Below are 26,030 nucleotides of genomic sequence, written 5' to 3' on the forward strand. Positions count from 1 at the left end.
CTTTATAAGTGCTGTAAAAGAAAATTTCTTCTGCACTTCTAGCTTTGTTTTATTCTTGTTTCCTTCTTTTTCTCCTCCTCTTCTCTTTATTCTACATATCAGCTCCTATTGGTTTTCAATCCCTTCTTCAAATTTTAACAAACAGTAGTGATTAAAATTGTGGAAACCTTTTGGAAAAAGTGTATTCCCTAAAACTAGCTAATAACACAACTTTTTTTTTTTTTGGAGTAATACCATAAAATTATATATCAATAGAAATATTATTTAATCAAGAATGTAATGCAATAACTTTGATGAAGGATTTGCTATTAGAATAGCAGTTACAGTATATATATAAAAAAATGAAACACGTAGAAAAAACGAGACATACAAAAATTATCCCGTGTCAGTTAATACTTAGTTGGGTAACCTTTCACATGCATTATGGCCTCACAGCATCTTTTCAGGGAGTGAACCAAGTGTTTTAGTTCTGCAGCTGTTATAACGTGAAATCAAGATTGAATGATGGCTTCTATGAACTGGGTTTTATTGCTGGGTCACTTCTGACTAGCAAATTTCTTTAGTCGGCTCCATAGATTTTCAATTGGGTGAAGGTCTGGGCTATTCCCAGGCCATTCGAGCAGTGGAATAGGATGATCTTGAAACTCCAAGGGAAAAAAAGTGGTGTTATTAGCCATCAAACCTCAAAAAGACACTTTTCCCAAAAGGTTTCCCCAATTTTGGCCACTGCTCCCAATCACCTCTAGGGGGCTGCCTGCTCTTTGCTGCCCCCTAATGGGCACCTATTGCTATTTCCAGCCCCGATCTACGGGTGATAAAGTACATTCAATAGGAATCCGCGTGTTTGCAGGGGGAACCAGGCATTTCCCACTGACTTCCTCCACAGGCAGAATGAAACATGCAGAAAATGGATTTTCATTACCAAGCCCAAGCTAGGAAAGAAAGAATTAAAAAAAAAAACACCTGTGATTTTTAACCCTTAAGGGGAAATCTCGACTAAGCCCTCCCATCCAGCCCCGGATTTTGAAAAAGAGGGGATCAAGGCGCCTCCTTTCTCCCCCCACCAAAGCGCCCGGCTCTTGGCGTTTGCAGCTGGAGACCCTCAAGAGCCCCGAGGGCGGGCTGCGAGGTAGGTAGATAGGCAGGCAGGCAACTCTGGAGCTTTTCTCGGACCCTGCTTGGCGTGGAAGCTCCGCGGCGTGGAACTGCCAGCCCGCGAGTGGGATGAGCTGGCCGGAGGCGGATCGGAGGCGGGCAGGACGCGCATTGGAAACCTGAGCGAGATGCGCCTTGCGACGCCTGGGCACCCTTCCTTGCCCCGGATAAAGGGTGGCAGCCGGTTCTTCTTTCGTTGGTTGCGCGCTTTTCTCCTTTTTGTGTGTGTCTTTCGAACAAGAAAGGTAAGAAGGGAAGGGGAAAGGGATGGATGGATGGATGGATGTGTTGTAAATGTTGTACCTTGATGAACGTATCTTTTCTTTTTATGTACACTGAGAGCATATGTACCAAGACAAATTCCTTGTGTGTCCAATCACACTTGGCCAATAAAATTCTATTCTACTATTCTACTATTCTACTATTATAGATAGATAGATAGATAGATAGATAGATAGATAGATAGATAGATAGATAGATAGATAGATAGATAGATAGATGGACGGACGGACAGGCAGACAAATAATAGATGGGCAGATAAGTAGATAGGAAGGAAGGAAGGAAGGAAGGAAGGAAGGAAGGAAGGAAGGAAGGAAGGAAGGAAGGAAGGAAGGAGAAGTAAAGGAAGAAGGGATGAAGGGAAGGGAAAAGAGAAAAATAAAGGAAGAGAAGGGGGAAGGGAAGGGAAGGGAAGGAAGATAGAAGGAGGAAAGGAAAGGAAAGGAAAAGAAAGGAAAGGAAAGGAAGATAGAAGGAGGAAAGGAAAGGAAAGGACAGGACAGGAAAGGAAAGGTCTTTCTCTCTTCCTTCCTTTTTTTTTCCTTGCACGTTTCCTCTTTCCAAAGAGCTTCCTCCGACCAGCCTTTGCACTCGCGGTCTTGCGCGCGGCGCGGCGGGGCGATCTCCTCTTTGAACCCCCAAGTAAGCTCTCGCTCTCTCGCTCTCTCCTGGACTGGCTTCGGCTTGACTGAGCTCCACTTCTGGAGAAGGGAAGGGAAGCCGAGCGGCGGGGCTGGGCTGGGCTGCGGGAACCGGGGGTGGTGGGGGAACGGGAGGGATGGACAGACGGAAGATGTTGACATTTCTTTTTTTCACCCGCCGGGCGGCTGATGATGCCGTTGAGTTAACCAGCTCGGCTGGGGCTTTCACTTCTGAAATGCCAGCTCTGGTTGTGGGCCGGAGTGCTGGGCGAACCCAGGCCACTGGGGACTGATTTAAGCAAACCATAGTTAAGCTTGGGGATGCTGCAGAAAAAAAACCTCCTGTTTCATAGCTGGCCAACTTGGATGGGAGGTAATGGCCCAGTTGTTTTTCTCTTGATGTAAGAACTAAAGAAAATGTGAACTTTAGATTTTCACTTTTTTAAATTTTTTGGTTCAGGTAGATCAGTGGTTCTCAACCTTTATAGTGCTGCAACCCCTTTAATACAATTCCCTACGATGTGGCGACCCCCAACCGTAAAATTATTTTCGTTTTGAATTTATCGCGCCTGAAGCCGTATTGGCTAGCGATCTGAACTGCTTGCGATTGCCTTGAGGATGGAGGCATTAAAGCGGAGACTCCTCCCCTATTAAGTTTATGGCGCCTGAAGCCAGATTAGGCTAGCGATTGGGAGTGATTGCAGCTGGCTTGAGAGGGAGACATCAGAGCAAAGATTTCTCTCTTTTTTAATTCATGGCGCCTGAAGCCGAATTTGGCTAGCGATTTGAAGAGCCTGCAGCTGGCTTGTGAAGTCAACCATTGGAGCGCGATTCTTCAACTCGAAAGTATACTTCCCATATTTCCGATGGTCTTAGGCGACCCCTGGCAAATCGTCATTCGACCCCCAACGGGGTCCCGACCCACAGGTTGAAAACCGCTGAGGTAGATTGATAACCTTGTTCTGTGCTCTGTGCTGTGCTGTGCCGTGCCATTTATTTATTTTTTTATTTAGATTGCCATGCAGTCCCATCCCATCCCATCCCATCCCATCCCATCCCATCCCATCCTATCCTATCCTATCCTATCCTATCCTATCCTACAGGATTACTTAAGATCAGCAGTGCAGACTGTAGTGGTGGTAAGTTGGTAACCAAGTACAGGTTAGAAGCAGATATATTCCCCTGAACACCTAATTCCTACAGCACTGTTTTAGGCCTAAATATATTTACCCATGTAGTAGGATACCTTGCTGTTATTCTTCTCATCTTCTCATCTTTCTCGTCTTCTGATCTTTCCTACTACCTTCTCCTACTGCTATCTAGGATTCATCACTTGTTTTTGTATTTTAGGATTAATGATTGTAACTATGATCTCTGGCTATATGACCTATCACTTTGTTGCTTGTATGTACACTGAGAGTTGATGCATACTAGAGATAAATTTCTTGTGTGTGAATCACACTTGGCCAATAAATAGAATAGAATAGAATAGAATTTTTTATTGGCCAAGTGTGATTGGACACACAAGGAATTTGTCTTGGTGCATATGCTCTCAGTGTACATAAAAGAAAAGATACCTTCATCAAGGTACAACATTTACAACACAATTGATGGTCAATATATCAATATAAATCATAAGGATTGCCAGCAACAAGTTATAGTCATACAGTCATAAATGGAAAGAGATTGGTGATGGGAACGATGAGAAGATTAATAGTAGTGCAGATTTAGTAAATAGTTTGACAGTGTTGAGGGAATTATTTGTTTAGCAGAGTGATGCTAAATTCTTTTAGCAAAGAATTCTGTTCTGTTCTATTATATGTTGTTACTCTACTGTTCTCAACTATACTCTATTGTACTGTACTGTACTGTGCTGTACTCTACTCTACTTGATTGTAGTGGTGGTAGGTTGGTAACTAAATGCAGATGTGAACTATACCTTCTAGGCCTAGGATGGCGAACCTGTGGCCATGTGCCAGAGGTGGCACGCAGCACCCTCTCTGATGGCATGCAAGCCATCGCCCCAGTTCAGCTCCATTGCGCATGCGTGTGTGACTCCCGCCAGCCAGCTGCTCTTTGGGTCTCTGCCTCACATGCGCGGGGGTGGAAGGCATTCATGGGGGCGCAGGGATGGGGTGGGGCACAGGGGGTGCACTTGCATTGCATTTTGGGGGTTCAGGCATGCTTTGTGCACTTGGTCCGGAAAAGGTTAGCCATCACCGTTCTAGGCTGACCCTTTTCCGCAATATGATAATCACTCTTCTGTGTTAGCGCGAAGTAATCTCTGTGTCAGTTTTGGAAGGCAATTTTCTTTTTGCTTCTTAACTGCCACATATTTTAGCTGGGGAAGTTGGGAGGGGGTTGTTGTTGGAGCGGTAGAAAGTTAGTCATAACAACATTCCGTATTCAAGGACTTTTGCCTGTGTCTGATGTAGACTGCCTGAAGACTGTATCCAATTGAGTGTGAAGAGTTGATTGGACAATGTGATGAACTTGCGGTTGTGGGGCAGGGCTGTGAACTGTCAACTGGGTGTGGAAAACCTGGAAGCTTTCAGTTTCGGGTTTTCCCAGCTGTGCCAACATGACATCTCTAATAAATTGGAACTTTGAGGAACCTCAAGCCTCAGAGCTTTATTTCATTGGGGGTGTTCCTTGGAACCCTGACACTCTGCCCAGCCTAGCAGTGCTTCTTTAGGTTCTGTTCTTTGCTGTTTCAGGAGATGAAGACCTACAGCATATTTCTGGTATTATGGAAGATCTGCTTTTGTTATTAATATTGTGGTTTTTCCCATCTTCCAATTAACTTGACAGGTAGGTAAATACCGTACTGTTCCCGTGGTTTCGACAGGGCAAAGTGTGGCGAAAACAAAGGTTATCCAAGACAGAATAAAACTCAAAACGCAAACTTCCTCCTCAATAACTCAGATGCTTTTCTCATTTTGAAAACACCCAAAGGAAACAGAAACCGAAGCTCTTAAGAAAATCACACCCAGGGATACACTTCAGGAAGCTGAAGTGTGTACTTTGTGGAGAAAAAGAAGGCTTCATAGCAGTTAAGATTTCTGAAAACTTTGGTGGAAAGTTTTAGCAGCGACGAGTTTTAATGCGACAAGCTGCCAGAATTGCGTTTTGTAAAGTGTTCTTCCTCTGTGACCCATTTGTACATAAACAACATTCTTAATTTAAAAGCTATTCACACCAATAACAGGATATGAGTTTATCCAAGCTGTGGTCAAACTGGAAGATGCTTCTACAAGATACAATCTTTTGGGTGTAAACCACAGTTTCTATAGTAATTTAAAAAAAAAAAAAACAAGCAGTAGGAAACTCACCTACGTTTTTCTGGTGTGCAACTCATTCATTTTCTAATAGTAAAACTGTTTAAACGTCAGCAACCACAAAATCAAGTTATTTTATCCCATTCCTCACTGTAAAAGTCTTTGTGGAATTAGAGTAGAATAGAATAACAGAGTTGGAAGGGACCTTGGAGGTCTTCTAGTCCAGTCCAGAGGTGGGTTTCAGCAGGTTCTGACCAGTTCTGGAGAACCGGTAGCAGAAATTTTGAGTAGTTCGGAGAACCGGTAATAAAAATTCTGACTGGCCCGCCCCCATCTATTCTCTGCCTCCCAAAACATATGAAGAATGGTTGCAGGAACTCGGTGTGTCTAGTTTAATGAAAAGAAGGACTAGGGGAGACATGATAGCAGTGTTCCAATATCTCAGGGGTTGCCACAAAGAAGAGGGAGTCAAGCTATTCTCCAAAGCACCTGAAGGCAGGACAAGAAGCAATGGGTGGAAACTAATCAAGGAGAGAAGCAACTTAGAAGTAAGGAGAAATTTCCTGACAGTTAGAACAATTAATCAGTGAAATAACTTGCCTGCAGAAGTTGTAAATGCTCCAACACTGGAAATTTTTAAGAAGAGATTGGATAACTATTTGTTTGAAATGGTGTAGGGTTTCCTACATGGCCAGGGGGTTGGACTAGAAGACCTCCAGGGTCCCTTCCAACTCTGTTATTATTATAAGTCCCAGCTGATTGGGAGGAAATGGGGATTTTGCAGTATCCTTCCCCTGCCACGCCCACCAAGCCATGCCACCCCCACCAAGCCACCCCCACAGAACCGGTAGTAAAAAGTTTTGAAACCCACCACTGGTCCAGTCCCCTGTTCAAGCAGGAGATCCTTTACTATTTCAGACAAGTGACTGTCCAGTCTCCTCTGAGATACTTCCAGTGATGAAGCAACCACAACTTCCGAAGGCAACTTCTGTTCCACTGGTTAATTGTTCTCACTGTTAGGAAGTTTCTCCTTTATTTCAGATTGCTTCTCTCCTTGATCAGTTTCCATCCATTCTTTCTTGTCCTGCCCTCTGGTGCTTTGGGAAATAAGTTTACCCTTCCTCTTTATGGCAACCTGTAACGGAGTTGGAAGGGACCTTGGAGGTCTTCTAGTCCAACCCCCTGCTCAGGCAGGAAACCCAATACCATTTCAAGACCAATGGTTGTCCAATCCCTTCTTAAAAACTTCCAGTGTTGGAGCATTTACAGCATTCTGGAGGCAAGTTGTTAATTGTTCTAACTGTCAGTAAATTTCTCCTTGGGTCTAGGTTGCTCCTCTCCTTGAATTAGGTTTGGGAATGACGGTGTATGGCTTCGCGGGTGTGGTCTCGCCAATTATGGCTTTTTACCAACCATGGTTATTATTATTATTATTATTATTATTTATTAGATTTCTAGACCACCCTTCTCCCGAAGGACTCAGGGCGGTGTACAGCCAAGATAAAACATAAACCATGTACAATTAAAAATGAATTAAGTAACTTATTATACAGTTGGCCGAAAAATTAAAATATTTAAAACCTAAAAACCCCCATTTAAAACATAAATAGAATTTAAAATTTAAAAATCTAGACAATTTAAAAGAAAAGCCTTAAGCCAGCCCCGCGCGAATGAACAGATGTGTTTTCAATTTGCGGCGAAAGGTCCGAAGCTCAGGTATTTGGTGTAAACCAGGGGGAAGCTCGTTCCAGAGAGTAGGAGCCCCCACAGAGAAAGATCTTCCCCTGGGGGCTGCCAGCCGACATTGCTTGGCGGACGGCACCCTGAGAAGTCCCTCTCTGTGTGAGCGTATGGGTCGGTGGGAGGCATGGGGTAACAGCAGGCGGTCCCGTAAGTACCCAGGCCCCAAGCCATGGAGCGCTTTGAAGGTGGTAACCAAAACCTTGAAATGCACCCGAAAGGCAACAGGTAGCCAGTGCAGTCTGCGCAGGAGAGGTGTTACATGGGAGCTACATGGAACTCCCTCTATCACCCGCGCAGCTGCGTTCTGGACCAACTGAAGCCTCCGAATGCATCTCAAGGGGAGCCCCATGTAGAGAGCATTGCAATAATCCAGGCGAGAGGTTAAGTAAATATTTTGACATCATGTGGAAGAGAAGTCTGTATGGCCAGCTAAACTGACTGAGTTTATTGTGCTTTGTTAAATGAATGGAAATGTAACAGATAACCTGAGGCAATAAAAAATCATGGATTAATTTTTCAGCATTATACCGATATTGACTCATAATAGTCTAAGATAACCTTATAAATAGTCCCCATAAAGTATAAGATTAATGATACGATACCAATCAGCTGTAAGGACAGGACTTGGTTAAATTTAGTACAGGGGTAGTCAACCTTTTTATATCTATTGCCTACTTTTGTACCATCCAGCCACCTCGTTCTCTGACGTCCCCTTCTTCTTTTGCCCTCCATCGTTCCCACCATTATTAGGCTCTTCTCCAGGGAGTCCTTCCTTCTCGTTAGGTGGCCAAAGTATTTGACTTTCCTCTTCAGGATCTGGCCTTCTAAAGAGCAGTCAGGGTTGATCTCCTCTAGGACCGACCGGTTGGATCGCCTTGCAGTCCAAGGGACTCACAGGAGTCTTCTCCAGCAACAGAGCTCAAAGGCTCAATTCTTTGGCGCTCAGCCTTCCTTATGGTCCAACTTTCATAGCCATACATTGCAACTGGGAAAACCATAGCCTTGATTATATGTATTATACTTTATTGGTATGCAATATTTGTTACCGTTTCCAAGGTACGTTTCTTTCCTAAGATAAGGGTATATTTGCTATTGCCTTGAATCATCCTGGTTATGGCCAGGTTGGCAGTAATTTACAAGGAAAGTAAAGCTTTTTAATTTCTTTTGTTTTTTCCGGCTAACAGAAAATATAAGATTATAAAAGGGAAAATATAACTGCAGAAAAGCACTGCGCTTCCTTGTCATTCTTGCTTGGATCTGAGGTGTCTGGATCTTTGCGCGTTCATCGTCTTTCGTTGTGATGGTGGAATAATTTTATCGCTTTGAATCCTGCTTGCTTTTTTACCCAGCTATTTTTCCTCTTCTGTTTTATCCAGACCTCTTGGAAAGTGGATCAGATTATTAGGCTCCTGGAGAACTGCCGTCATGGAATCTGGTTGGATCTGTGCATCTGTGCTTCTTCTTTGCTTCTGGTTACGTGAAGGGAATTCACAGAGCATCATTGAGGACCAGAAGAAAAAGCTGAGCCTCCTGATTAATGAGGTCAATGCAGATAATCCAGGAGACGACACCATGGAGTATTTGGAACTCTATCATGTCAGCGGACAAAGAGTTGCTTTGAACGGATATCATGTAGTCCTCTACAACGGGAAGGGAAACATAGCCTACAAAGTCTTGGATCTTGGTGGTTTTTCCACAGATGACCAGGGTTTTCTCCTGGTTGGATCTGGCAACCTTGTCCCAAGGCCAGCTATAATCCTCTCGAAGGGCACAATCCAGAATGGACCGGATGCAATTGCTCTTTATTTTGGGAGATCGGATTTGTACGTAGGCATGCCGGTAGACAACGAAGGCCTGGTGGATGCTTTGGTTCATAAATCTAACAAAAGGGACAAAGCAGATGAGTTGGTTCGTGTTCTGACCCCTGGCACGGAACCTTTCTTGGAGGACCCTTCATTCCGGACCACGGATGATGAGTCTCTGGAGAGGTGCCAAGGGATGGATTCTCAGAGGTTCTTCCAACTGGGGGCACCAACCCCAGGCGCAGATAACCACTGCATCCCTTTCTCACAGTTGAATGCCTCTGTTGTGCTGATCAATGAGGTCAAGTTGGCATCCTCTCCTGGAGACGCTGAGTTTGTGGAGCTCCAAGGTCCCCCTTCTGTAGAGGTGAAGGACCTGGTGATGGTCCTGGTAAAAGGAAGCACCCAAAAGATCTACTCGATCATGGAGGTCAAGGGTGAAACATCTCCTGATGGGTTACTTCTGTTGGGTTCGGGACTGTCCAAAATTCCAGGTAGGGCTAGAGACTTCTATATATATGTTTGTCCAGTTTCTGACATAGCCACCATGATCAGTTGCCACTGGCTATCTCATATATCACATTAGGATATTCTGCCCCCCTCTCCCAAAGTGGTTGTAAGTTGAGGACTATCTCAGGGTGAAATTCAGCAGGTTCTGAAAAGTCCTGGAGAACTGGTAGCGGAAATTTTGAGCAGTTCAGAGAACCAGCAAATGCCACTTCTGGCTGGTCCCAGAGTGGGGTGGGAATGGAGATTTTGCAATATCCTTCCCCCAGGAGTGGGGTGGGAATGGAGATTTTGCAATATCCTTCCCCCAGGAGTCGGGAGGGAATGGAGATTTTACAATCTCCTTCCTCCAGGAGTGGGGAGGGAATGGGGATTTTACAATATCCTTCCCCCAAGAGTGGGGAGGGAATGGGGATTTTGCCTGCCACATTTACTACTGTGGGAAACTGGGAGGGGGGATTGTGCGGAGCAAGGATGATATGTAGTCACAATAACATCCCTTTCTCAGAAAGTCAAGGCCATCTCGCCCTGCACCTGGGAGGCTAGAACTGGGAGCCCTGTTCAGTTGGGATGGTGCTTGGATTGGACCATGTGATGGACATGTGGATGCTGGGCAGGGACTTGGACTTTCTTTTGGGTGGGGAAAACCTTGACACTTTCAGATTCGGGTTTTTCTGGATGTGCCAATATGACATCTCTAATAAAATGGAACTTTGAGGAAACTCAAGCCTCGGAGTTTTCTTTCGTTTGCAGGTGTTACTTGGAACCCTGACATTAACCCGAATCTGCTTTAAAACAACATACCAGGTCCCTGGATACCGGCATGCTATCGGGGGTCCTGAGCCCCAAACGCTGACCCGAACCCAGGCGGCGTGAAGACTCTGGGGAGATGGAGTGACACCGTGTGTCTAACAACTGCTGTGATTCCCTTAACAACCGTGGGAAGAAAAAGTTGTAAAAGATGGGGCAAAATTCACTTAACGAATGTCTCGCTTAACAACAGAAATGCCATCGTGGTCGTAAGTCGAGGACTGCCCGTACCTATACAGGCTTCCTTTAAAAAGGCTACATTAAGGTTTTCTCTTTCTTTTAGGGGGCGCAGCTCACTTTCAGAACTTCACTTTCCTCCAGAATTCCAGCACTCCCCTTCTCAAAGCAGGCACCAATGCTGTTGCCCTGTACGGCGGGACCATCAGAAACTTTGTGGTGGGCTCCAGCGCCCCGTCGACACCACCCCTTCTGGATGCCTTGGTGTACACAACAGCGGAACCGTCGGATTCGGCGCTGCCGGACACCTTGACCCCTGGGAAGCCTCCCTTCTACGTGAGCGAACAGTAAGGAAGCGGGATGCGAGCCAGAACGTTCTGTGAACCCTTGCAGAAGAAAAACCTGGGTCATGCCGGAACAGATGCCCAAATTTTAGGTCTTTTAGAAAACGAGGGGCACAAAGAAAGGTGGAAACTAATCTTTGGTGGAGCTAAAATATGCATGTACGGCAAAGCAGCAACAATCAGGAAAATCTGTAGGGCAGTGATGGTGAACCTTTTCAGCACCAAGGGCCCAAACCGGAATGCATGTGCATGTGCCGGAGTGCCGGAAACCTGAAGACCAGCTAGCCGGCGCACACATGTCTGTTTTTTGGCTGTTTTCCTGGCTGTTTTTTGGCCCTGAAAACGGCCCAAAAAACAGGGCATTTTTCAGGTTGTTTTCTGGACCAAAAACGCCTGGAAAATGGCCCTGAAAACGGCCCAAAAATGGAAACCAGAAGAGCAACTGGCGATGGCATGAGTGCCCCCAGGGGGGGCTCTGTGTGCCACCTCGGGCACACGTGCCATAGGTTTGCCATCATGACTCTAGGGCATGCAGAGCCCCCTCTGGGCGCACACCAGCCCAGCTACATTGTGCATGTGTGCACATCTTCTGCCGGCCAGCTGGTTTTCGGGTCTCTGCTGCATATGCGCAGGGGGCGGGGTGCATGTGGGAGATGGCCGCGCGCATGTGCGGAGAGGCAGGGCACATGTGCAAGGGGCGCTAGCATTGCATTTTGGGGGTTTGTGTGGTTGCATGCGTGCCCCACCCGCACCCCATTTTGGCCTGGAAGGCCTCCTGCACCAACCTGGAAGCCAAAATGGGGTGAATGCATGGGAGGGGGGGACCTACGCGGGGGGCGTTTGCATTGCATTTTGGGGTTACAGTCAATTAAAAGTAAAAGTAAAAGGGACGCGGTGGTTCAGTGGCTAAGGCGCTGAGCTTGTCGATCGAAAGGTCGGCAGTTCAGCGGTTCAAATCCCTAGTGCCGCGTAACAGAGTGAGCTCCCGTTACTTGTCCCGGCTTATGCCAACCTAGTAGTTCGGAAGCATGTAAAAAATGCAAGTAGAAAAATAGGGACCACCTTTGGTGGGAAGGTAACAGCGTTCTGTGCGCCTTTGGCATTGAGTCATGCCGGCCACATGACCACAGAGACATCTTGGGACAGCGCTGGTTCTTCGGCTTTGAAATGGAGATGAGCACCGTCCCCTAGAGTCGGGAACGTCTAGCACATATGTGCGAGGGGAACCTTTATCTTAAAAGTAAAAGTATGCAACTTCTCCCCAGAGACACATGATCCAAAAAGCATACAATCTAATCATTGGTCGTCTTCAGTCTCCACCTTCCAAACACCTGTGGCAATGTCCTTTGGTTCCCAGGGGAAAGAATTTTATTTTGGCTACAACATCCCAGTTATCTGTGCAGCCCACCCACCCCCGCCCCACCCCTAAACTCCAGGCTTACAAGCCTGAAGCCATGTAAAGAGAAATCCCTATAGAAAAAGCTACAGCAAAGAAAATGGCCACAACCAGGCTAGCTTCTCTTCCGGCTTTTCCCTTTGGATTAATTATGGACCTTTCTCTTCCCCTCTGATCATTTTCATCAGATCCCGGGCCGATGGTGCATCTGTCAGCCGATGCCTCTGTTGCTTTGTCTCCCGCGATTCTTCCTCCTACGCCCTCGCCAATCCCACACCTTTGCAGTTCAACGACTGCCCGAAGATACGTTTTAGCCAAAAAGTTTCTCTTTGTTTTCAAGTAGCAGGTAAGCGCTACCTGGGGGACAGTGGGGGAAACTGGTGAATTGAAGCATGGGATTGCACCAAACGTACTGTAATAAGTTTGTGGGAAAGACCTCGGGGCTGGGGGCTGGGGTGGGTGGGAAGAAGCCAAGAGATGCTGCCAAGGGAAAAATCAGATAAGAGACAGCATAGTCCTCAGCTGGATAAGGGATGGGGCGAGGGGTTCAGAAAGGACCCTCCCTAGTTTCTCAGGCTGTAAAAGAGACCGTGGAAGATTTAGAAGAGAAATTAAAGTGACATTCAAAGTGACATTCAAAGTGACCATAAAGTTATTCTATTCTTTTCTATTCCATTCCATTCCATTCCATTCCATTCATTCTTATTCTATTCTATTCTATTCTATTCTATTCTATTCTATTCTATTCTATTCTATTCTATTCTATTCCATTCCATTCCATTCCATTCCATTCCACTTCACTCCACTCCACTCCACTCCACTCCACTCCACTCCACTTTATTAATTCTATTCTATTCTATTCTATTCTATTCTATTCTATTCTATTCTATTCTATTCTATTCTATTCCATTCCATTCCATTCCTTTTACTTCTATTCCATTCCATTCCATTCCATTCCATTCCATTCCATTCCATTCCATTCCATTCCATTCCATTCCATTCCACTCCACTCCACTCCACTCCACTCCACTAATTCAATTCAATTCAATTCAATTCAATTCTATTCTATTCTATTCTATTCTATTCTATTCTATTCTATTCTATTCTATTCTATTCTATTCTATTCTATTCTATTCTATTCTATTCCATTCCATTCCACTCCACTCCACTAATTCTATTCTATTCTATTCTATTCTATTCTATTCTATTCTATTCTATTCTATTCTATTCTATTCTATTCTATTCTATTCTATTCTATTCTATTCCATTCCATTCCATTCCTTTTAATTCTATTATTCTATTCTATTCTATTCTATTCTATTCTATTCTATTCTATTCTATTCTATTCTATTCTATTCTATTCTATTCCATTCCACTCCACTCCACTCCACTCCACTCCACTCCACTCCACTAATTCTATTCTATTCTATTCTATTCTATTCTATTCTATTCTATTCTATTCTATTCTATTCTATTCTATTCCATTCCATTCCATTCCATTCCATTCCATTCCTTTTAATTCTATTATTCTATTCTATTCTATTCTATTCTATTCTATTCTATTCTATTCTATTCTATTCTATTCCATTCCATTCCATTCCATTCCACTCCACTCCACTCCACTCCACTAATTCTATTCTATTCTATTCTATTCTATTCTATTCTATTCTATTCTATTCTAATTTTCAGACTTGCAAGATTCTGTTAATGCAGATTCTGTTCACTGCAATTTAATAATAATAATAATAATAATAATAATATTTTAATTTGTATACCGCCCTTCTCCCGAAGGACTCAGGGCGGTGAACAGGCAGATAAAATATAAATACACACAATAATTTAAAAACAACCCTTAAAAAACTAATTTAAATGCCCAAAACGTTAAAAAACATACTCCCCTGTAAAATAACACAATTTTAAAAACCCATCCAATAAAAATAAAAATCAGGCTAGTCCAGCCATATGAAATAAATAAGTTTTAAGTTCGTGAAAGGTCCTAAGGTCAGGTAATTGTCGAAGTCCGAGGGAAGTTCGTTCCACAGGGTCGGAGCTCCCACAGAGAAGGCCCTCCCCTGGGGCCGCCAGTCGACACTGTTTGGCTGACGGCACCCTGAGGAGTCCCTCTCTGTGGGAGCGTGCGGACGATGGGAGATAGAAGCCGGCAGTAGGCGGTCCCGTAGATAGCCGGTCCTAAGCCATGGGCGCTTTAAAGGTGGTAACCAATACCTTGAAGCGCACCCGAAAACAACAGGTAGCCAGTGCAGTCTGCGCAGGATAGGTGTTATGTGGGAGCTCCGAACCGCTCCTCAATAACCCGCAGCCGCATTCTGAACTAGCTGAAGTCTCCGGGTGCTCTTCAAGGGAGCCCCATGTGAGAGCATTGCAGTAGTCCAGGCGAGAGGTAACAAGGGCATGAGTGACTGTGCATAAGGCATCCCGGTCCAGGAAGGGCGCAACTGGCGGATCAGGCGAACCTGATAAAATGCTCTCCTGGAGACGGTCGCCAAATGGTCTTCAAAGGACAACCGCCATCCAGGAGCACGCCCAAGTTGCGCACCTTCTCCATCGGGCCAATGATTCACCCCGACAGACAGCCGCATCTGCAGCTGACTGTACCGAGTGCCGGCATCCACAGCCACTCCGTCTTGGAGGGATTAAGTTTGAGCCTGTTCCTCCCCATCCAGACCCGTCGGCTTCCAGACACCGGGACAACACTTGACAGCTTCACTGGGGTGGCCGGGGTGGAAAAGTACAGCTGGGTGTCATCAGCGTACAGTTGGTATCTCACCCCAAAGCCACTGATGATCTCACCCAGCGGCTTCATATAGATGTTGAACAGGAGGGTGAGAGAATCGACCCCTGCGGCACCCACATGAGGCACCTTGAGTCGATCTCTGCCCCCTGTCAACACCGTCTGCGTCCGATCAGAGAGGTAGGAGGAGAACCACCGATAAACGGTGCCTCCACTCCCAACCCTCCAACCGGCGCAGCAGGATACCATGGTCGATGGTATCAAAAGCCGCTGAGAGGTCTAATAGGACCAGGGCAGAGGAATAACCCCTATCCCTGGCCCTCCAGAGATCATCCACCAGCGACCAAAGCTGTCTCCGTACTGTATCCGGGCGGAAGCCGGACTGGAGCAGGTCTAGATAGACAGCTTCATCCAGGTACTGGGGTAGCTGACATGCCACCACACTCTCTACAACCTTCGCCGTGGCGAAGATTGGAGACTGGCCGGTAGTTCGCTAAAACAGCTGGGTCCAGGGAAGGCTTCTTGAGGAGGGGTCTCACCACAGCCTCTTTCAAGGCCGCGGGAAAGACCCCCTCCCGCAGAGAAGCATTTGTAATCCCCTGGAGCCAGCCTCGTGTCACCTCCTGAGTAGCCAGTACTAACCAGGAGGGGCACGGATCCAGTAAACATGTGGTGGCGTTCAGCCTGCCCAGCAACCTGTCCATGTCCTCGGGAGTCACAGGATCAAAGTCATCCCAAACCACCTCAACAAGACGGGCCTCGGAACCCTCGCCTGGATCTACCCAATTTTGATCCAATCCGTCCCGAAGCTGAACGATTTTGTCGTATAGATAACCGTTAAACTCCTCGGCACGCCCTTGTAGGGGGTCCTCCCGCCCCTCCTGTTGGAGGAGCGAGCGGTCACCCAAACAGGGCGGCCGGGCGGTTATCTGCCGGCGCAATGAGGAGGAAGCGTGGGGACGCGCAGCCCTCATTGCCACTAGGTAGGTCCTACTATAGGACCTAACTAGTGTCCGTCAGCCTCAGAGCGGCTGGATCTCCAGGCACTCTCTAGGCGTCTTCTCCGGCGCTTCATCTCCCTCAGCTCCTCGGAGAACCAAGGAGCTGGTTGAGACCGACGCCGGGTCAGAGGCCGCAAAGGCACGACACGGTCCAAAGCTCCAGCCGCGGCCCGTTCCCAGGCCGCAACTAGCTCTTCAGTCGAGTCGTGGGACAGGTGTTCGGGGAACGGCCCAAGCTCCGTCAGGAACCTCTCCGGGTCCATCAGGCGCCTGGGACGGAACCAACGCATTGGTTCCGTCTCCCTGCGATGGTGGGTAGCGGTCAGAAAGTCTAGGCGAAGGAGAAAATGATCTGACCATGACAAAGGTTCCACAACTAAATCATTTAAAACCAGATCATTAAACCACTGGCCAGAGATAAAAATCAGGTCTAGGGTACCTCCCCCGACGTGGGTAGGGCCGTCAATTAACTGAATCAGGTCCATGGCCGTCATGGAAGCCATGAACTCCTGAGCTGTCGAGGATGCTACGCCGGCTGATGGCAAATTGAAATCCCCCATGACCAGCAGTCTGGGGGTCTCAACTGCCAACCCGGCCAGCAACTCCAACAGCTCAGGCAGGGCTGTAGTCACGCAGCAAGGAGCCAGGTACGTGATCAACAAGCCCACCTGAGTTCTACGACCCCACTTCACGAAGAGGGATTCACACCCAGCTATCTGAGGCACAGTGGTCTCCCTCGGCTCCAGACTCTCCTTGATGATAACCGCCACCCCTCCACCCCTACCCTGGGCCCTCGGCTGATGGAATGCTCGGAAGCCTGGTGGGCACATCTCCACTAGGGGAACCCCCCCTTCGGTGCCCAACCAGGTCTCCGTAACGCCCATAACGTCCGACCTGCCTTGCTGAATAAGATCTCAAATCAGGCGTGCTTTATTAACCGGACCTGGCATTACATAACATCAGCCGGAGGCCCAGGTCCCGATTATCCTGGCCACTCGGGTCACGGGAAATTTCTGGGGGGCCGGAGCACGCAATCGCTCGTAAACAGCGAGGGCGAGCCCCCGAAACCTGATGTGGCCCCCCCCTTCCGTCATATCTGCCTCTCCCACTTACCGTAGTAATAGCTCGACCCTGACAAACTGGAACGACACCCCTCGCCATAACCCCAGGACCTATTAAGTTACCGCCGCGAACACATGGTGGACCTAGCCCCTTCCTGATGGGCCCATCCACCCCAGAACCAAACCCGTCAGTTTCCCTCCCCCCCTTAAAATTCCCCTTAAAACTCCCTGGTAAAAAACGATTAAAACAGTTCATTAAAAATCCCCTAAGCCTCCTAGATTTCGCATGCCAACTCTCAGGGTTCCAAAACCCGTCCTCGAGATGTGCCCTCGATAGTGTGGAGGGCCAGACCTGCGAGAGAGGGGAATCTCGCAGGGCAAGAAGGTCCGCAGTTGAAAATCTTCACATCAATATGTAATGTATGGTACTGATCCTTTGCCCCTGAGACGGAGGGTGTAAATGCATTAAGCAAACCCAATGGGAGATACAAACCTTATATCTTCTCTGTCTCTCTTCCATTTATCTTTCTTTGGTGCCTTTTGTACGTTAAGGCTGCCAACAAAAACCACAGGACGAAAGGACGATACAGAGAGTTTTGGCCCAGTCCCTGGAGAAACGATGCAACTGCAGTTTTTCCCCAGCATATTTCAAAGGTAAGCTGCGTGGTACATTTCTCTCGGAGTGTTTCAGCCCCTGTGGTTTAAAAAAAGAAACTAACAAAGACAATGGTTCCATGTTTTTACAAAAACCCTCCTGTAAGATCCTTACCAAGCTCACAAAGGAGACTAAGACATCACTGGATAATGTAACAAATGAGTGGGAAATGTCCTAACACCACGACTGAAAACAAAGGAAGAAAATTTCGATGGAGAAAACCTTTCATTTTCTTAATCTGTGGCAGAAAAAGAAGATCAGTTGGCTGGTTCATTAAATTGTGTAAAGGAATAGTCTGAATATAATAGTTCCGTTGATGAAACAGCCTTTTGTGTTTATTAGTTGTATTATGGTTTGATTTACTCCCTGATCTTCTAGCGTGTGTTGAAGATAGGTAACAAACTGTAAAAAAAGACATGAAATTTAAAAAGAGATTCAGATCGATGCTAATATTAAAATAGTTCAGTGGTTGCAAATCTTTTCGGCACCGAAAGCCGAAAAGGGAGTGTGTGCGCACACTTTTTTTTTTTTTTTTTTAACATTTATACCCCGCCCTTCTCCGAAGACTCAGGGCGGCTTACAATGTATAAGGCAATAGTCTCACTCACAGAACCAAGTGCAGAAAAGGTAGCATTTCACTTGCGCATGTGTGCGCCAGAGAATGTACCTGTGGTTTCTTCGGGTTTCTTCTCCTTTAGTGTAGGCAAGTCTTCAGATTACTGCCGCGCATGCGCCGATCAGCTGGCAAGCGCGCGCTGCAAAATGCACTCCCGGTTTCGGGCGCGCACATGTGCACTGGCCAGCGAGTCTTGAGGTTACTGCCACCCATGCACACGCGCCAATCAGCTGGCCAGCACACATGCTCATGCTGGAAAATGGAAGACCAGCTCTTTTTTTTTTTTTTATTTGCATTTATATCCCGCCCTTCTCCGAAGACTCAGGGCGGCTTACACTATGCTAGCAATAGTCTTCATTCTATTTGTATATTTATATACAAAGTCAACTTATTGCCCCCAACAATCTGGGTCCTCATTTTACCTACCTTATAAAGGATGGAAGGCTGAGTCAACCTTGGGCCTGGTGGGACTTGAACCTGCAGTAATTGCAAGCAGCTGTGTTAATAACAGACTGTCTTACCAGCCTGAGCCACCAAAGGCCCTCTGACGCAAGCCCAAAGGCCAGATGATTGTCGCATGCACATGTGCGCTGGAAACCCGGAAAAGGAACGGATGACGCCACATGTGCCAGGCGACATGGCTCCGTGTGCCGCTTTGGCCATGCGTGGCATAGGTTCGCCATCACGGAAGTAGGTAATGAAAGTATTTGGGAAAGAAATTTGTACAGCTTGAGGCCAACCATGGTATTTTCCTTCCACTTCTCTCCGCACAGATCCCGTTTTAACCTGTGAAGGCAGAGAATTGATTTTCACTGCCTTCTTGAGTGCCCGGTCAACACAGCAGCTGGACCTTGAGTTGCAGGCCCTCTCAAACTTGGAGAAGAGTGAAGAACTGTTTGGTTTTGGAAAGCCGAACCACAGCATAGCGATTAAGGCTTGTTCGAGCAATGCAGATGGGACAGAGACACCTCCAGGTACAGTAGTGCAATGGAGGGGAGAACACGACGGAGTGCAACTTCCGGGATTTTTAGCTCCCCCTCCCTGGCCCCAGAGCACAAGCATTCACCATTCACCATTTTGTAGGACGCAAGAGTTGCTTGGCCTTAAGATAAATTAGGGTTTCTCAATCTTTGGCAGCTTGAAGGTGGGTGGACTTCAACTCCCAGAATTCCCCTGCAAGCATCAGGGGTGAAATTCAGACAGTTCTATCCAGCTTGGGCGAACCAGTAACAGCAGCTGCGGGAGGCTCTGCCCACCTGCGTGGAGCAGGGGTGGGTTCTACTCACCTTTACTACCGGTTTGCAATGGGAGCATGTGGGTGGGTGGGCAGAGCCTTCCGCTGCTTTTACTACCGGTTCGCAAGAACCGGACAGAACCGGGAGCAACCCACCACTGGCGCAGATGTCATGACCTTGCTTTTTTGCGATGATTTTAAGCCTCTGTGCATGTGCAGAAGGCTTTGTGCATGCGTGGACGACGGCGTGTGCCAGCGAAGAGAGCAACTGTCGTAAATATGTACTGGATTGCCAAGTATGTACTGGATTGAGCTAAAAACACACTTATTTATTCAAGCGGGACTAGCTTAATAGTTTTAAATTTTAATTGGGGTTTTAATTGGGGTTTTATTATTATTTTAGGGTTTTTTAAATTTTAAATTTTTATATGTCGGCCATTTTGTAATATGCTCTGTTTTAAAAAATTTTGTTTTAATTGTATATACATTGGGTTTTTATCTTTTGGCTGTACACCGCCCTGAGTCCTTCGGGAGAAGGGCGGTATAAAAATCTAAGCAAATAAATAAATAAAATAAATAAATAAATAAGTGCCCCAGTTTTGATCACGTGACTGCAAGACTGCTGCAACGGTCATAATTGTGAGGATTGGTTGTAATTTATTTTTTTGCAGGGCCGTCATAATTTTGGATTCTTGCTCAATGAATGGTCATATGTTGACTGCTTGTAACCCCCTTTTTCTCTTCAGTGATCAGGAAAGAAACATCAGCTGCTCACCCTAGAATAAAATGTTTGTACCTTCAGTCTAAAGTGACAAGCTTTGGTTCATTGTAGATGTAACTTCAGAAGAACCACGGACAACCGGAGAACCTCCAACTCCAGCCCTGGAGTTGCTTATCAACGAAGTGAACGCGGACAATCCTGGCTCTCGAGAAGACACGGAATTCATTGAGCTGTTCTACCCAGGACAAGCACCGTTTGCACTCGAGAATTACTGGCTCGTTCTGTACAACGGCAAGAATAACTTAGCTTACCAAGTCTTGAACCTGACAGGCTACTCAACCGACGAGTGGGGCTACTTCCTTGTAGGGAGTGGTGGAGTCACCCCCGTGCCCTCGCTTCTTTTGCCAAATAACACCATCCAAAATGGCGTAGACGCCGTGGGGCTCTACCGCAACGCCAACCCTGTCTATAAAAACAACATGCAGGTGACCGTCGATGGGCTGGTTGATGCTGTGGTGTACAGAGCCCGGGGTGCGGAAAAAGCTGACAAGCTCGTGGCTCTTCTCACTCCTGGGCAGCATGTTATCCATGAAAATGATTCTCATAGCACCGAAGACGAGTCCATCAGCCGATGTCTCAGCCTGAAGCCCAGAGATCCTAAGAGTTTCCAGGTAAAATGGCTGAAGTGCTGAGTAAGAGCTGCCACAGAGATCAGCCAAGAGTCCGTTTCTGTTTGTTTGTTTTTTTAACTCCATCTTGGTTATGTTGATCTAACGCACCGAGCCCTAATTTGCTTTAGTGAGTCAACCATAATTGACTGGGGTAATGATATAGGTTATGATGTATGTTATGAGGAGCAGTGGTTAGAGTGCAGCACTGCTGCAGGCTACTTCTGCTGACTGCCGGCTGCCTGCAATTTGGCAGATCGAATCTCACCGGGTCTCAAGGTTGACTCAGCCTTCTATCCGTCCGAAGTGGGTAAAATGAGGACCCAGATTGTTGGGGGCAAGAGGCTGACTCTGTAAACCGGTTAGAGAGGGCTGTAAAGCACTGTGAAGCAGTAAGTCTAAGTGCTATTGCTATTAGGAGCCCTGGTGGTGCAGTAGTTAGAATGCAGTATTGCAGGCTAACTCTACCCACTGTCAGCAGTTTGATCCTGATCGGCTCAAGATTGACTCAGCCTTCCATCCTTTCGAGGTCGATAAAATGAGGACCCAGATTGTTGGGGGCAAGAGGCTCCGTAAACCCTTTAGAGAGGGCTGTAAAGCTCTGTGAAGCGGTATATAAGTCTTAAGGGCTATTGCTATGATGTAAATTGGGGATGGGGTGAAATCCAACAGGTTCTGACAGGTTCTGGAGAACCGGTAGCAGAAATTTTGAGCAGTTCAGAGAACTGATAGCGGACATTTTTAGTAGTTCAGAGAACTGGCAAATACTTCCTCAGGCTGGCCCCAGAGTGGGGTGGGAATGGAGATTTTGCAATATCCTCCCTCTGGAGTGGGGTGGGAATGGAGATTTTGCAGTATCCTTCCCATGCCACGCTCACCAAGCCACACCACACCCACCAAGCCACGCCCACAGAACCGGTAGTAAATAAAAATTGGATTTCACCACTGACTGGGGATCTCCAAACCTGGCAACTTTAAGATTTGTGGACTTTAACTTCATGCCTGGCTGGGGAATTCTGGGAGTTGGTCCACAAGTCTTAAAGTGGGCAAGGTTGGAGACCCCTGACTGCAAACCACATTGAGCAGTCCATGGAGGGGTTAGCTGCAGCCACATGATATCTGACAACCCTTCCCAACTCCAGCTCTTCTGCATCACCGTTCTAGCAGAATCATCAACTTGAACCACAGCTGAGGGAGGATAGGACGAGCTTAGAGGTTATTGAGGGTAGATCCTCCTAATGGGGTTTTCCGGAAGCAAACAGGATGTGGGCTGAATTAGACTTTGAGTTTATTCCAGTAGGGTTTTGATTGTGTTGGCATTCGGAAATAATGTGCCACTGAACCTGAGAATTAGATTAAAAGGGACGCATGAGTGAATTTCTCAGAAACATCTGGCTGACCACCGATTAAAGGAAGATCTTGGAGCAGGTGGACATGTTGGTCTCATCTAGTCATGTTTATTTATTTATATCTTGCTTTTATTATTTTTTACAAACAACCCAAGGCAGTGAAGATATCCAAACACATCTTCCTCTTTCCTATTTTCCCCCGCAACAACTCTGAGGAGGGCTGGGCTAAGAGAGAGGGACTGGACCAAAGTCACCCAGCTGGTTTTCAAGGCTAAAGTAGAACTAGAACTCATAATCTCCTGGTGATTGGTCCAAAGTCACCCACTTGGCTTTCCTGCCTAAGGCAAGACTAGAACTCACTGTATCCTGGTGATTAGCCCAAAACTGGTCAGCTGGCTTTCATGACTAAGGTGGGATTTGAACTCACAGTCTCCTGCTTTCTAGCCTGGTGCTTTAACCAGTAGGAAAAACCCTCCCCAATGTTATTCATGCATCTCCCGCTTGTACGATGTTCAGGAAGCTATAAAAACCTGTTGGTTCTCCTAGGCTTGGAACGGCATGGTTTCCAGGCCCGTTTTAGTTACGCTTGGTTTACAATCAGGTGTTTTGTTCTTCTGCCCAGTCACAATTTCTTTTTCTATATTATTGTTTCTCTTTTTATCTCTAAACTCTCAGGAGTTTCCAAAGAGTTGGCTGACCTTGAAACGGGTGGATAATTAAATAAAAATAAATCCCTGCCCTTGGATATTTTTCTGCAGGACTACGTTCCGAAAATAACTCTACAGAGTGGCTAGTTGGGGGAGGGAAGCTGTTAGAAATGTAAAAATGAACTTTAGAAGAAACAAACATTCATCTACTTTCTGGGTACCTTTCTTCTGCCCACCTCCCAGGTGACCGAAATAACGCCTCTTCGGGAAAACTCTTGCGTGTCCTTCAACTTGAATGTCACCAGAGAGGTGATCCACAAATCTTCGGCCATCATCAACGAAGTGGGCCTGGCCAACGACTCACTTCTATACAAGTTCATTGAGCTGAAAGGGAAGCCCGGGGACAGCTTGACCAAATACACCTTGCATTTCTTCGGAAACCGTAACCGGCCTTACAACAGCATCCACCTGCAAGGCAGATTTGGAAGCGAGGGTCTTTTTGTCGTCATGCCAGGACAAGCGTCGCAAAGGGATCAGACTCAGGGTAGGTTGCTGGACATAATAATAAGCTCTTCCCAGAAGACCCAAAAGGTGCTTATTTTTTTCCAAAAGGCAACTGGACTTTCTGGTTTTGCTTTTGAAGACGTTTCAGCTTCTCATCCAAGAAGCTTCTTCAGCTCTGAGAGGATGGTGGGGGACTGGAAGGATTTATATTCCTTGCGAACAACAAGTTCATTTGCATCCTTTTAGAGGGTCGTTGAGGCCACTTGGAGGTTTATCTGTGTTCTCAGAGTCATCTGAGTTGGTGCTCCTGGTTCCTGTAGTCTGCATTTATTTTCCCCCTCTGGAAATCCATTCCTACTCCCACACCATTCAAAGGGTGTTCATCCCAAATTGTATAGTTAAAAGTCTGTAGAGATTCTCAGTCCTCCAGGTCATGATTATCCCAAAGGTGCTTTTTCAGGAGGCAACTGCTTTCTTCTTCTTGTTGTTTTTTGAAGACATTTCGCTTCTCATCCAAGAAGCTTCCTCAGCTCTGACAGGATGGTGGGGAATGGAAGGATTTATATTCCTTGCAGACAGCAAAGATCATTTGCGTCCTTTTAGAGGGTCATTGAGGCCACTTGGAGGTTTATCACTGTCTTCAATTGGCGTTGAGTCATGCTGGCCACATGACCAGTGCCTTCAGACAGCACTGGCTCTTCGGCTTTGAAACGGAGATGAGCACCGCCCCCTAGAGTCGGGAATGACTAGCACATATGTGCAAGGGGAACCTTTAACTTTATGAGATTGATATATGTATTTATATATGAGTTTTTAATCTTTGTAAGCTGCCTGGAGTCACTTAAGAGTGAATTGGGCGGTTATGTACATTTTTTTAAATAAATACTTTACTGCTTTTTTTTTTTTTTAAATGCGGGTCCTTCATTAAACTTTATCCCATTTCTTTCCAGAGCAGTTGGTGATGCCCACTCTCTGGAATCACCCATTCCCGAAGCAGGAGACCTTAACTGTAGCCCTATTCAGCCGTAAAGCACAACTTCCATATGGCACTCTAAATATTGCCGAGAAACTAGAAGACAGTTTGACGTGGAACCCTGGGGCGGTCTTTCAAATACCCTCTATGCCTGGGAAAAGAGAAAGGTGAGCATCTTGTATACCTACAGAGCAGGGGTGAAATCTAAAAATTTTCCCTACCGGTTCTGTGGGCGTGGCTTAATTGGCGGGTGTGGCTTGGTGGTCAGGTGACTGAATGGGTATGGTCAATAATAATAAATAATAAAAATAATAAAGTATACAAAACTTGGGAGGCACTGGTCTACCTTATTTAAAAATAGAGGGCCCCGTCTACCAATTGCCTTTTACTGAGAGGCACTGGTCTACCAAGTGTCTTTTTTTGGCAGGCACCGGTCTACCTTCTTTAAAAATAGAGGCCCCGGTCTACTAGCTGCCTACAGCGCTGAAGTGCCAGGCTGTTTCAGCTATATCACCACTGAGAGCTTCAGGGACAGAGAAGAGGAACAGTGAGGCTGGGCAGGGATTTTTGCTACCGGTTCTCCGAACTACCTGCCCCCATCGCTACCGGACTACACGATCCAGTCCGAAGTGGGAGCATTTCACCCCTGCTACAGAGCCTTGTTACTTCTACTCCTATTCTGTATTTCTTTCTGTAAAAACTAGGGACGGTCCCTTCTGAGATTTTGCCACGCCCACATTTCTTTTGTGGGCTGGTTGCCTCTTATGCAACTATTGTCTGCGGCTCTTCCTCCTCCTCCCAAGATCATTCTCACATGCCGTTAAAGGTAAAGTTAAGATAAACATTATCCCCAATCCAGTTGTGTCCAATTGTACAGGTGGTACTCATCTCTGTTTCCTAGCCAAGGGAATCAGCATTGTCTGAAGAAATTTCCGGGGTCATGTGGCCAGCACAACAACCATACTTTTCAGAGTATAAGAAGCTCTGGAATATAAGGTTTTGTACTCCAGAGCTTCTAATACTCTGAAAAGTTTTTGGGAAGGAAAATATATTAAAAAATTCTGCCTCTGCCTACTAGCATCTATGGATATTCATCTGGCTAGTGTCCTGTCAGTGTGTGAGAGAGTTGAGGGTTGTTTGGAAACTGAAACAGTATTTGCTGTGTGAGCAACAAGGATACAGAAAGAAGCCTGGGTGTGGCTTAGCTCAACTGTTCTGTGCTAAAGCCAGAGGTGGGTTTCAGCAGGTTCTGATCAGTTCTGGAGGACTGATAGTGGAAATTTTGAGTAGTTTGGAGAATCGGTAGTAAAAACTCTGACTGGCCCCGCCCCCATCTATTCTCTGCCTCCGAAGTCCCAGCTGATCGGGAGGAAATGGGGATTTTGCAGTATCCTTCCCCTGGAGTGGGGAGGGAATGGAGATTTTGCAGTATCCTTCCCCTGGAGTGGGGAGGGAATGGAAATTTTACAGCATCCTTCCCCTGACCATGCCCACCAAACCACACCCACCAACCCATGCCACGCCCACAAACCCACACCCACAGAACCGGTAGAAAAAAAAATTGAAACCCACCACTGATTAAAGCTGCATGCTGTGCTGATCTCTGAAATGAAAACTGAAACTGAAACTCCTCTCCTCGGCTTGTGTTTAGCTTGTATTTACTACCATGTTGGAAAGCCTGCATTTGGTATTGTATATTTACTTCATGTGTGTATAT

At 46.4% G+C, this 26,030-nt stretch overlaps 1 protein-coding gene across 4 annotated transcripts in view; it reads left to right on the top strand.

Moving 5' to 3' along the window:
• Positions 1–319: 319 nt before the first annotated feature.
• LOC131185116 (uncharacterized) overlaps positions 320–26,030 on the top strand; it is a 36,135-nt gene continuing 10,424 nt past the window's right edge. Inside the window, exons 1-9 of one of the 4 annotated variants that reach the window (XM_058157252.1) lie at positions 320–1,400; positions 8,473–9,392; positions 10,499–10,739; positions 12,321–12,478; positions 17,499–17,600; positions 18,991–19,191; positions 20,284–20,843; positions 23,080–23,380; positions 24,291–24,480. In XM_058157252.1, the coding sequence (XP_058013235.1) occupies positions 8,522–9,392; positions 10,499–10,739; positions 12,321–12,478; positions 17,499–17,600; positions 18,991–19,191; positions 20,284–20,843; positions 23,080–23,380; positions 24,291–24,480 (2,624 nt within the window). In that variant the 5' untranslated portion in view covers positions 320–1,400; positions 8,473–8,521. Of the gene's footprint in view, positions 1,401–1,996; positions 2,077–2,442; positions 2,449–4,328; positions 4,887–8,472; positions 9,393–10,498; positions 10,740–12,320; positions 12,479–17,498; positions 17,601–18,990; positions 19,192–20,283; positions 20,844–23,079; positions 23,381–24,290; positions 24,481–26,030 lie in introns of those variants that run through there. The other 3 variants (XM_058157253.1, XM_058157255.1, XM_058157254.1) reach the window with 3 other exon arrangements.

The sequence above is a fragment of the Ahaetulla prasina genome, chromosome 14 (genome assembly GCF_028640845.1).
Source record: "Ahaetulla prasina isolate Xishuangbanna chromosome 14, ASM2864084v1, whole genome shotgun sequence".
NCBI lineage: Eukaryota > Metazoa > Chordata > Lepidosauria > Squamata > Colubridae > Ahaetulla > Ahaetulla prasina.